Below are 13,264 nucleotides of genomic sequence, written 5' to 3' on the forward strand. Positions count from 1 at the left end.
GAAAAAAGTTGGGGGAAGGGGCTGGTGGATAGAGAAGGAAGGAAAGGAGCATAACACAAAAAGGCAAAGATCCCACCTTGGAAGAAAATGTAATTCAAGGTACAAAATTACTTTACAGAACATTTTAATAAGAACACGAATTCATTAAAACAAGAGCTCAATAACAAGATGGTAAAACAATAAAATGAGAGGGGAAAACAATATAGTAGGCCAAAGGAAACAACATTATAGAAGTAATTAATAAAGTGGACATAGCAAAGAGTAGCATAGACTAAAGTGAAAATCAAATTACAGGTATAGCTAAAAGGCCTAAGATGATCCTTGTGAGTACAGAGGAAAAAGACAAAGAGAATAAAGCACTTCAAGATAATTTAGTCAACAGAGAAGACAAAAACAACTCAACATAAGGGTAGTTTGTATCACTGAAGTTAAACTGAAAAGTGGAACAGAAACTTTATTCAAAGATGTACAATATTACTAAAAAACAAACAAACAAATCCTTGAAATGAAGAGAGAATTGAATTTTCAGGTTGAAAATATACTGTGTTCTGGAAAATTGATGCAGAAAGCTGAACACCAAGACATTTCCTAGCTAAATTCATTTAGCACCCTGGAGTCAAGTTTTCTCATTTAAAAAAATGGGATAATAATACCCACCTCACAAAACTGTTGAGAGAAATAAAATTAAAATTAAGGTTTAAAAAGTAACTACATAGAGCACAATAAATAGATGCGTTTTAGTGTTATTTTTTATGTGACTTGTTTTGTGTCTTACCTGTCCTATTAAAATATGTATACATGTACACATACATACAAACACACACACGTACACACACATACACCCACGCACACATACTTCTTAAAGTTAGATGATTTTACTTGGCTTTGTACCCAATGAAGGGTCTAGTAGTACAGGGACTTGCACGTGAACTAACAAAATGTAAGGGATGAAAGCATCCTTGGAAGGTCATATTGTCTAGTAATTCCCAAAACTTGGAAGGCTTTGAAAAGTAGAGTCCTGGGGTCTGCTCTAAGCTATCGTGGTTAGTGAAACTGAGCTGAAATCTGAGAATTTGTCATTTTTAAGTTTGCTAGTCAGGCAGATCTGGGAATCATAGAAGGTATTAGTGCATATTTGCTGCAAAGAATTGCACTGAAACCAGACAGTGACAACCCATCTTGAATGAGCCAGTACACACGTGGTAAACCCCTGAGGCAAGAAACCGCTTGCCTCAAATGACCAAAGACCTGGAAGGGAGAATCTCTGATTGCATTTTTCATATAACCATCCTCGAGGAACTGGACCCCTGCTCTCTCCAGAACTGTGCAACTCTGGGCATTGTGTTCTAGAGGCTGGGATAAAGACTATCAGTGCGAGGAAAGTTTTTCCTTCTCAAGGTTGTATGCCTGCGTGAGCCCGGCCTTACATGTCCAATATAACCATACCATCTACTCAACTATTTGCCCTTTTGTATCAAGATTGTTCCCATCGTTAAAGGAGTAACATGTTCATTAACAAAAAATTTTGAAAACACAGAAGTAGCAGAAAGAATCAAACACCCAGAGACATATCACTTAAAGACAATCTATATTTTGGAATTTCTTTCCAATCATTTACTGATATTCCACATACTTTTTCCATGTTATGATTAACTTTATGGAAATCATTGCTTGTGGATGCACATTTTACCATGTCTATAGGCTGTGACTCACTTAACCCTTTTCCTGTTGTTAGGCATTTATGTTATTCTTATAAATAAAGATACCATGACAGTCTTTGTGGATAATGCATTTTCCATATTTGAAAGTGTTTCCTTAGGACAGATTCACAGACGAGGAATTACCATGCCAGAGGATACTGAAATCATACTTTAAAATACTTACCTTGACTTCCCATAGAATATTTAAGGTTCAAGTCATTATTTGTACTGAGGTTCTTCAAAAAAACATTATAATCCACTGCAGTATCTTTATCAATGTTGTAGTGTTTTGCAAACCTAAAATGGAACTGTTCATTAGTATTCAGAAATTATGATACAGAGAATCTAAATGAAGCAAGTTTTTTTTTACTAAGGTATCCTTTACTCTGGGGTTGGTGTTAATTTTAATGTGTGTTTCTAGCTAGAGCTGGAATAAAGAAGTAAACCCTACGAAATGTTACTGTAAGATTTTAAAAATGCAGATACTCCTGAAACTAACACAATCAACTATACTTCAATTTGAAAATAAATAAGTAATTAAAAATGCAAATATTTAGGAGGAGATCACTTCACTCTCTCTCTAGATGGCTGTGTACAGATCTGCGTGCAGAGGTACATCTCAGGACCCACTAAGGGAACGCCCCCTGCGTGCACCCCATAGGGTCTTCTCCCTTCTCTGGTGGGGGTGGCTAAGGAGCACCCCTGCAGTCAGACAGCAAAAGCAGGTCCCACTTCCTTTAATAATTGGGGGGGAATGGATCTGGGCCATGAGTCAGCATAAAATTTCTATAACCAGAGAAATCTAGAGCCGGTGGAGGAGAGAACATAGCCCACCTTCTTGACCAAGAATATCATTTCGCAGAGAGAAACTGTGCCCAAGATGGCGTATCGTGTTAAAGCAGTCAATGATGGGAGCGGGGGAGCTTTTCTCGGAGCATTTTAGGATGTCTATGCATAAAGAGAAATTTTGAAAACACTTAACCAAGGTCTCTCCCTGAAATACACTGAGATACTCTTTTTTTAAAGTTAAGATAAATACAATGCTTGGATTCTTTTTTCCTCTAAAATGAAATTACTATTATTCAAACCTGCCACTTGATAAATGGTTTTCTAGATGATTTCTGCATTATTACATTTATAAACAATTGACAGTTTTTAAATGTTTGGTTATATTATCTCCATATGTGTTGGTTTCTATAATTATCTAATTTCATGCTGCTTTCTAAAAATTTAGTAATTATCACTTAAAGTAGTTGTTATTTTTCTGTTTCCGAATTTAACAAAGAGTGATGTCATGTATTCATTTCGATGCATACCTTTTTTTCCACTTTGATGAATCTTGCCTATTGTCCTAGTAAGAAAAATTATCTTGAGATATGATAGCTGCCAGATGTTCATCTTGAAGCTCCCTAAATAGCTCCATCTTTCATCCACAGACTCTGTCTGGCAAAAATAAGCTGTAAGCACAAGAACCCAGAAGGTGGCACCTGAAGTGTTCCTTTTTGAGTTGCCGTCCTACAGAAAGTCCCGGCTACTCTGCAGCTCCAGAAGAATGTCAGGATACCGATAAAAATCTCATCACCAACTTTCCTATTTTTGGTGAAAATTCAGCATCCCTTCAAACTGGTATTGGCTCATAAGAGAATCCTGACCTTTCCTAATGCCCAGCCCACCGCATTCATAATACCTGCTACATAGTCACTGAGAACAGACAGACACAATTCCATGGTAATATTTCCTACGGATAAAATTCAAACATGAAGCCTCAGTACTTCTCGAGGATGCAGTATCTCCAAAGGCTTTTTTTAACAAGAATCAAGGCATGGGAGACAGAACCATTCCTAAGACACAGCAACCAAGGCCATTTTCCCAGGGACCTGAAGTGTGGGCAGGAGAACTCACACATGTGCAGACACCCAGGGCAAGACAGTCACATGGGAAAGCCGACTTCAGATGCAAAGGGAATGATGCCAATTGACCCACAAACCTCTCCAGCATCACCACCTAGAACTGTGCCTTGGGCTTCATTCATCTGCCCAGGCAGCAGGCTGAATTCTAGTGAGTTTGTTTGTTTGTTTGTTTCTTTGTTTTTCAAGGTCTCTCATAAATTATTTTACCCGGATTCAAATACTTTGTCCTGCAGGGCAATGGAGAGGAAAGTAGGGTGGTGTGAGATGGAAAAGGAAGAACAAAACCCAGCAGGTCTCGGGACACTCTGGCTAAGTATGGAACTTGGAGATAATCTTCTCCCCCGCTCCTTGTTTCCATAGGCTGGATGGTATTCTGTAGCCAGAAGAGAACTGTTTCCCAAAGAGTAAAGGGCACTCGTGGAATCTTTACGATTATGATAGCATCGATGTGAAACGAGCACCTACTGCGTGCCAGGTACATTGCAGGCGCAGAATCTTCACGCCAGCCTTGCAAGGTGGGCTCCTCGGTCCCCATTTCTTTAAGAGAGAGCCGAGTCTCAGAGAGGCCCAGGAGCTTCCCGAGGCCCCGCAACTAGAAAGGGCAGACACAGACCTGACCCCAAGCATGCCTGGCTTCAAAGCCCAGGCCACTCTTACCTCGCTGCACACCAAAGGCTGATATTAAATAGAAAGCTGTTAGATAAAAAAAAGGATTCAAAACTGCATTGTGTTTCCTGCTCAAACACTAAAAAGGCAAAGTTAATACTGAAGCAGCTTCTCAAGGAAAGAGTATATTCTTGAGCTTCGATAAGAAAAGCATTAAAGCAATTGAAGAAATGGTTACTTTTGATCTTCCGCTTTTCTATTCTGAAGGAAAGCAATTCTATTGTGTTAAGTTCCTCAAGCCTTATCATGCAAACAGTATTGTTTTTGAGGCTTAAAAAAAAATCTCAAATAAAAATTTGTGGAGTTCTTTACTATTCAATACTTGTGAGATGGGGAAACAGACAGTAACATTTTTTTATAGATTTACTAGGTTGGAAACTGCAGTGCCAAACACAAGGTTTATTGTCAAATAAAACACTGTTTTGCTTTTTGATTGCTTGTTTTAGAAGAGTGTTGCTTCTGTTCTATAATTGCGTGCACAAAATTATTTAATTTGTTTTGTTTGGATCTTATTCTGGACATTTTCCCAGTCAGAAAGATGTAAAAATTAAAACATCTATTATGTCTTTTATATTCTGAGGTGGGTTATAAGGAGAAAATAAAAAAGAAGAAGAAGAAAATATTCAAAATACTTGGAAATATCCATATTTTTAAAGTCTCCTTGCTTTTCAGACCCTGCAGTGCCTGTGAGGTTGTCACATGCCCTCTAGACTTGTTTTTGCTCCAGGAGCAGATTCTTCCACTAACAGAGGCAACATTGTCTTTATAACACTATGGAAGCAACCACAAAGGCCCATTTTAGTAGCGATTTATAACTGCGGTGTGATGTGAAACTCTTAGGCTCAGAGTGAAATCATCAGGCTTGGTACTTTTGTTAATGGCCCAGAGGATATTCAGAAAAGTGGGAAAAAGCAGGAAGAGGAGGAGTGCCTCTTGGCTGAGTACTATATAAATTAAGTTAAACACGGCCCCCCCTTCCAGTAGCTTCCATTCAATTCAAGTAGACACAGAATCCAAGCATTTGGCTTTTCTGAATGATACGGAGTTTATTGGAGGCTCAAAAATATGTCTCTGCAGGCTTCCACACACTGCCCTCTAGTCAGGAGCAGGTGGCGGCTTTCAAACGCCAAGAATCAGCTAACGTCCCCCTGCTGCAATGCCCACCCTAAACTCAGCAACAAAGTCCTCAAAGGAAAATTAAGCTTCTGTTATTATGTCAGGATGGAGAGCCAATAGGGAGCACATCAACCAACGAATAAATCCTGAAATTTTTCATTCTTCTCCTAACCCCGGGCTTTGAGTAAAAGTCAACTGTGAACTGGAAACCCATGGGGTGGTGGGCGAAGTCCCAGGCAGGCAAAGAGAGACCACTGGTGATGGATGACTTAAATCATCGAGATGCGTTCAAAGCTGCAGGCCAGATGACTCTCACCCGCGGGGACTGGAGGAATTAGAACCATTAGCTCTCACTTCGGAGAATTTGTGGAGAGCTTCACGAACATGGGAGAAATGCAGATTGAGGACCTCTTTTAAAAACAGTCAAGACAGAGAAGGCAGGAGGGAAGGACGCTGCCTGGATCCAGTGAACCCAACAGGTCCCATTTTGAAATTGGCTCAAAGTCCTCCTGAGCAATCTCTCACCATACCTTCGCTTACTTACTTTTTGTATTCATCATCTTTCATCTTCAAACAGAAGGTCTCCAGAACCCTCCTCAGCGCATGTGGTTGGACCAGACCCGTCTTGTTAACATCAATGAGCTTAAGGGCTTTGATAACAGTTTTAATGTTTTTGAAAATCTGTGTATAAAAAGAGATTTAGGAAAAGTCAAAAGATCCAGCATTAAAAATCAAGATGGTAATAAAAAAAAAAGTGAACGTGTTTAAATACTTCTTGTAAAATAAAATGTTTTCAAAGACTCACAGTCGTAGGTATTGCAAAATGACATATCTATGGAAAAAAGGACACTTTACATTTCTTGAATGTTTCAAAGCAATTTTCTCTGTAAATGGTCTTAGTAGGTTTAAAAAAAAAGAACTTTTTCTCATGTAAAGCGGTAAGTCTCATACACAATTCATTGCATTTTAGAGCCATATGAAAAATCTTTTTTGTTAATTGATACTTTAAAACCATAATTCTGGCATAGCTGGATTTGGACAATTTTTATTTTTCATAGCCATATGCAAACCATTTTTACTAGGAGCTGAAAAATATGAGTGTATATTTCAACCCCTCTGAATTTTTAAAAGATATTACAGAAAAGTTTTATAGTGATCTTTCCCAAATTCAGCAAATGCATATTTATTGGGCACACAGACCCGTGGAGACGCGGGGCCGTGTGCCTGCCCTGAGCCACTTCTAGGTAAAGCAGAGAAACATCCGCCAGGGCTCACCCGTGCCAAGCACAGAGCCCTGTGACTGCACTCTCCCGAGCCACATGAAGGATGTACCGTTTCCCCACTTTCAGATAAAACCGAGGGTGGGGGAGGCCACATGAGTTGCCCATCATCACCTGGTTAGACGATAATGATGCTGGGGTTCAAACGCAAGTCCACCCCCAAACTGCACCTTCCGCAGAGCAGATAAGGCATGTAAATAAATATTCACCAAGATAGGAACCATGGGAACAAGAGCCAAACACCAGAGACAGACAAGCGAGGAGCTGTGGGTCTTCACAAAAGAGAACAACACTTCCAGCAGAGCCACCTGGGAGGCTTCCTGCAGGAGGTGGCATCTGAGCCAGGAGGGGACCGGGGCAGGACAGGAAGGCACTGAGTACAGCTGGGAGTGAAGGGGGTTGTGGATGAAGGGTGATGAACGTCTGGTATGGCCGGATCCTGGGAGGTCTGACTCTGCATCCTGTACTAGATCACATCCAAGTCCAGCCCAGACTCGGAGGGAAATTAGTGCACCTTAAGGCAGGAGTTTAGGGAAGACTCTAAGATGAACAGGATTTTCCCTAGTTTCCTCAACGCCTCCTCTGACGGGTCCCTACACTGTCTCTGACCTGAAGGAACCTCCTGCCAGCCCCCTTCCGGGGTGGCCGTCTTAGGGATCACGCAGGAGGAACCACTGAGCTGGACTCTGCCCCAGCTCCTCCCGGCTGGGTCATCTGCGGCCCTCCTGCCTCCGCCTCCCTGCCCCCCAGGGACGTTAACCGTCCTCTGACTCAGCTCCTGTCCTCCTCCCGTCCAGAGGTCACCTGCCTGCTCAAACTCTCGCCTCGTCACCACTGACTGCCCTGCTCCAAAACAAAGTCCCACATCCAACGCCCCCCATCTTTCAGCCCGAACCCCAACACCCTCCTCCCCTCCGGGAGGTCCCTCTCCTTCTCACGCCTCCCCACGGCCCATCTTTACAGTGACCCGGTGCCTGTGTGCTTGACCGCCACCTCCCTCCTCCTGCCTCCCCAGTCTTGGCTAGACCCTAACCCTGGTCAGATCCAACTCACCGCCTCTTCCAAGCGCCTGATGCGGCCAGAGAGGACGGGCCATCGAGCACTCACCTGGGTCCCCTCACTCAAGACCATCAACCCTGCCAGCAGGCGCGCGTGGTGATGCTCGCCTGGGCGGTCCGCTCACCCGCCACCAGGCACCTTTCCCACCTTCTCTGCTCTCCGCCTCCCTTCCCACCCCGCCTCCTTCCTCTCCGCTGATAACCTTCCTCCTCACTTGCAGAGAAACCAGAAGCAACTGGACGGCAAGGCCCCGTGCTCCCCGACACGCCCAGCCTGTGTACCTCCGCACCCGGCCACCTGGCCACCTGCCTCCGGTCCTGCGCGGGGCCGCCGCCACTCTCGCGCCCATCAGGAACTGCTCGTGCCCCACTGTGCCCGGCTCTGAGCTCGTGTCCACGATGACGAACCATCTGAGAGGTGAGCCCTCCCTCCTCGCCCCGCCTCACCCCTGCCCCCAGACACTCCTTCCCTTTTGCAGAAATCCCCCCTCGCAAGCTGTCTGTGCACCCTGTCTCCAGCCTCTCTCCCCACACATCCTATCAGTTCTGTCTGCACCACTGCACAGAGACTGTGACCTTGTCAGGGCGACCCTGCCAGGCCTGGCGGCTCCTGGGCACCCATCTTGCTGTCTCCACAGCAGCCCTCCTCCCAGCTCACCGCCCCTTCTTCCTGGACGTACGCCTCCCCCCCGCTTCCACACTCCCGCCCCGGGTTCTCCTCGGCTTTGTGGCTCGGGCTTGGCCTGGTCCCTGCCGGTCCCTCCTCATCTCCCAGCCTCTGAGCTCTGGGTACCTGCGGACTCGAGCCTCGGGGCTCCTGGCTTCTCTAAGCACACTCCCTCCCGGGCGGCCCAGGCCTACAGCCTTAATGAGCAGCTGATGCCTCTCAGTGTCCGTCTCCAGCCCTGGCTCCTCCTCGGAGCCCCAGTCAGGACGTCCAGCTCTAGAGGCCAGCAGACGCCCAGCTTCGCCCCGTCCCACGGTGGCCGGGCCTTCCCGCCAGATTCTTCACTCACATCCCACGTCCAGGCTAGCCCGAGAGCCCAGCGGCCCTCCCTTCAGAACGTTTCCAGAACCCAGCCCAGTCTCTCCGCCTCACACCCTACTGGCTGGGCTGGTGCGACGGCTTCCCACTTGGGCCCCCAATGTCCACGCCCGACCCCACAGCTGAGGCTCCAGCAGCAGCCAGGGTTCTGTGTAGCTAAGGCTGAGCACGCCCTCCAGTCGCTCTCGTCCCCTCCAGGTCAAAGGCCAGAGCCCCGCAGACAGGCTCCTGCCGGCCCTCCATCCCCCCAGCCGCCCGCTGGCTCATTGCCTTCAGGCCACGATACGGTCTCTCTGCTTCTCGTGAGTGCCGGCTAGGCACCTCCTGCCTCAAGGCCTTTGCATTTGCTGTTCCTTCTGTCTGGAAACTTCTTCCCCAGACACCCACTGGCTCTGCCCTCACTTCCCGCAGGTCTTGGCGCAGATGTCATCTGACCCAAAAGGCCTTTCCTGATCCCACCCCCAGCACTCATCTTCTGCAGGGTACTTCCCACCAACGAATTTAATGATTGTCTTTACTGTCTGTCTCTCCCTCTGGCAAGTGTGCTCCCTGAGAGCGGGGCCCTGTTCACTGCTTCACGCCGGGGTCTAGAACAGCCTCTGGCAGAGTGTACATGCTCAGGAAGCATGTGCTTGAGTAAATGAATGAATGAATCCATCTTCTTTTCACCTGCCTGGAAAAAAGCCACACTCTGAGGAAGACTTGTTATATGTTGACGAACACACACCTCCTCGGGGCCAATCCTGAATGTAATAATGATTACATTCAATGTAATAAAGATTACAATAATACGATAATTGAACAAATGTGAATTGGATGTTTGCAAGGCCCTGTGCTGAACTGTACACACATCTCCCACTTCTACTGACTAGAGAGCATTGGCTGAAACGAGCTTAATATTCAAAACCAGGAAGTCCAGGCAAGGAAGAGCTGGGAGAGCATCAGCTGGAGCGAAACCGCTCGTGCATGTCCACCCTCAGCTCCACCACTTTGTCTAAAAGCACAGGGCCCCAGCCGCAGAGAGCGCTTGTGCCTGTGGCCAGAAAAAACCCCTCGGTACTTCGTCTGCTGCCAAACCCTGATTCACCTCTTCTGGGAGCACATGAGGTGATGCGCTTTTTTAAAACCCAAAGTAACCCAGATGGACCCAGCGTGGAAAGCAGGGAAGCAGCAAATCTGGCACAGAACTCACACCCACCAGAGGTATGTCTCCAAGTTTCTTATCATTTGTCAGACTGAAGTTTGGCAAGATCTACATGGCGCTGCAGATGGTGAGGCTCATCAGAGGCCCCAGAGTTAGGGCCGTGGTGTGAAGACTTGTCCCACCCGGTGACGGTGACGGGAAAGAAGAAAAACACAAAGGAGTAAAAGGACCTGCCCCTGCGTCGCCCCGCTTCCCTCTCCCTTGGAAAGGGAGAAAAGGTGGGAGAGGAAACGCAGAGAGAGAAATCGGGATGGTGTGGGCAGCATCCAGCTCCTCTCTGGGCCAGCCAGACGTCTGCCATTTGGCTCCAACTGGGACACGTGTGCATTAAGAGCCACCGACTCTGAGCCTCCTGTTCCTCCCACCCCAGCCCCAGTTCTCACCCCCCAAGGCCCTGGGCTCCAACCACACTGAGCTCCCTCGCTTCCCAAGCCCCCCGGGGTCTCTTCACCACGCCCAAAGCCCTGGACGATCTGACCCCCACCACCTCCTGACCTCACCCGCCAAGTCCCCTGGCCCTTTCCTGCTCCAGCCACACAGGCCTCCCTGCGCATTCTCACACACACCAGGTGCGCTCAGCCATCAGGGATTCTGCACGTCTGGCTCCCTCCGCTGGACGGCTCCCTGACGCCCTCGTTCAGGTCTCGGTCACGTGCCACCTGCCCCGAGAGGCCTTCCCGATGACCTGCACAAAAACACACCCTCGTCCCTTTTCTCCTTCGCGTTCACCCACACCTGCACGTTTCATATTTCTGTCTCTGTTTATTGTCTTTCTTCTTCCATTGAAATGTAAATGCCACGGAAGGGGATTTGGTTTCATTTGCTGCTGTATCCTTAGGCTTACAACAGTCCCTGGACAGAGTGGATGCTCATAAATATTTGCACAGTGAGTTTACAGCCGTGTTGCTGCCCAAACGCCTTCCTGTCCGCTCCGGGGCAGGAGCTGGCGCCGTCTCTCCTGCTCTTCTGACTGCACTTCCATCCCGACACTGGCCCCCTGACCTCCATCTTGACATTTTGGTGAATTCCTGCCTGAAAGTGGTACCCAGCTCCTCCCCCGCAGGAGGGGACCTCCCTCCTGCCTGCTTGGCCTCTGCTCTCCAGGAGCTCCAACCCCCTTCACTTCCCCACTGCTTCTCGGGAGGAGGGCTCAGAGAGGGCCAAATCCACGGAGAGAGGAGAAATGCTGCACAGCTCACGGGAGGAAAGGGGCCTCCTCCCAAATCTAGCTTCTCAGAAAGGAAAGCGTGGTCTTGCCCTGTGGGGGCCCAGAGACCAGCTTGAGAAAGGTGCTCTCCTGGCCCAGCTCCAGCACCTGTGGTGGCCAAGCTCCCTTTCCTGCATTCCAGGTGATGCAAACTCCTGCCTGCTGCCTGTTTTTATATGCCTGCAAGCTAAGGATGGCTTTTACATTTTTAAACGGTTGGAAAAAATCAAAAGAAGGATATTTTGTGATGTGTGAAAGTTATCTGAGTTTCAAGTTTCAGGATCCAAAAGTAAATTTTATTGGCGCTCAGCCACGCCCCGTTCATTTATGTAAATGAGTTGCCTCGGCTGCTTCTCCTACAGGGGCAGAGCTGAGTAGTCAGACTGAGCAGTCTGGCCGGTCAAAATACAAATATTTACCATCTTCACAGAAAAAGTTCACAACCCCTGTTCCACTCCCTCCCATGCAACCCCAGACATCTGAGTGGGTGGTAGGTGTCAGGCAGCTTCAGGTGCACAAACACGGAAGCAATGAGGATTTAAAAAGAAAACCAAAACAATAGCTAATTATGATGTTAAGGCTCAAGAGGCAGGAAATGGCCTGAGGCCCCTGAAGACCTGCCCTCAAGTCTTCTCTTCCCCGCCACCTGCCCCAGACCCAGTCCCCGCTCCATCCTGGGCAGCCAGGGGCCCAGCCAGGAGACACTTCCCCCGACCCATGCTCTGAGCCCTGCGCCAGGCTTAGGAGTGCGCCGCCCTGCCCGGCCCCCTGCTAGACCCCCCATCTCCCTGCTGCACCCCAGGCCCCCACGGCCCCCAGGCTCCCCCTGCAGCACCACAGACCCTGCGAGAAGGGCAGCATCTGACCCTCTTCTTTTCCTCAGAGCCCCCATCTGGGGAGATGACTGAGCCCTGGGGATGAATCAGAACCAAGCAATCTAGGGAAGCGAACCACAGTGAAGATGCACTAAAAGGTTCGCTTCTTCCATCTGGACAGCAGGGCTAGGAAAAAGCAGGCTAGAAAGCCTAAAAGTTCTGAAGTATGGCTACATAAACCAGGACTTGTTCACCTAACATTTCAAGAAAAGGAAAAAAAAGCCCCATTTCACACAAGAGTACAAAAGGAGGAAGTGATTACTGAAAAGGAAGTGATAGGAGCAGAATTAAATTAAAACTTTCCCCAAAAGATTTAGATGAATTCATGGAGGGCAGACTCACAAGTGTTACTACATGGAGCAGAGAATATCTGTCCTGAAGAGTAAAGCCAGGGAGGGAGTAGGGAACAGAAACCTCCTCCAGATACAGAAAACTACAGAAAGCACCCCGGGCTGCCATCGTTTGGGTAACCTTGGAACAGTGACCTGACTCTTCCTAACTTCAGTTTCCTCATCTGTGAAATGAGAATGAAGAAGGGCACTGTATCAGCGTGTGCAGATAAAATGAGCTCACGCGGACTTCCCTGGCAGCGCAGTGGTTAAGAATCTGCCTGCCAATGCAGGGGACACAGGTTCAGTCCTTGGTCTGGGAAGATTCCACATGCCGCAGAGCAAGTAAGCCCGTGCGCCACAACTACTGAGCCTGTGCTCTAGAGCCCGCGAGCCATAACTACTGAGCCGGCGTATTACAACTACTGAAGCCCGTACGCCTAGAGCCCGTGCTCCACATCAAGAGAAGCCACCGCAGTGAGAAGCCTGCGCACGGCAACGAAGAGTAGCCCCTGCTCGCCACAACTAGAGAAAGCCCGCACACAGCAACAAAGACCCAACACAGCCAAAAATAAAATATAAATAAATAAATAAATTTATAAGAAAGAAAGAAAAAAATGGGTAGGTATAGTAGAATTTCATCAAAATTCATTTAAAAAAAAAAAGAAATGAGCTCATGTGTGCAGGTACCTCACAGGGAACATACTCAATAGATGGTGGTCTGATAGGAATTGCTGATCAGGACCAAAGGCTGAGGACAGAGATATAAATAACCAGATAACCACACACACATGCTGGAGAATAGTAACTGGCAGAACCAGCACTAATCCCCCCACACCAGCCAGCTCCTCTACCTCTTTCAGAAAGTCTTGAG

At 47.5% G+C, this 13,264-nt stretch overlaps 1 protein-coding gene across 1 annotated transcript in view; it reads right to left on the bottom strand.

Annotated features, from left to right (window-relative positions):
• EFCAB6 (EF-hand calcium binding domain 6) overlaps window positions 1–13,264 on the bottom strand; it is a 202,887-nt gene that overhangs the window by 156,085 nt on the left and 33,538 nt on the right. Inside the window, 2 exon segments of the mRNA XM_082634692.1 lie at window positions 1,885–1,997; window positions 5,937–6,073. Coding sequence (XP_082490818.1) covers window positions 1,885–1,997; window positions 5,937–6,073 — 250 coding nt within the window.

Source organism: Mesoplodon mirus, assembly GCF_964341445.2.
Source record: "Mesoplodon mirus genome assembly, chromosome: 11".
Classification (NCBI taxonomy): domain Eukaryota; kingdom Metazoa; phylum Chordata; class Mammalia; order Artiodactyla; family Ziphiidae; genus Mesoplodon; species Mesoplodon mirus.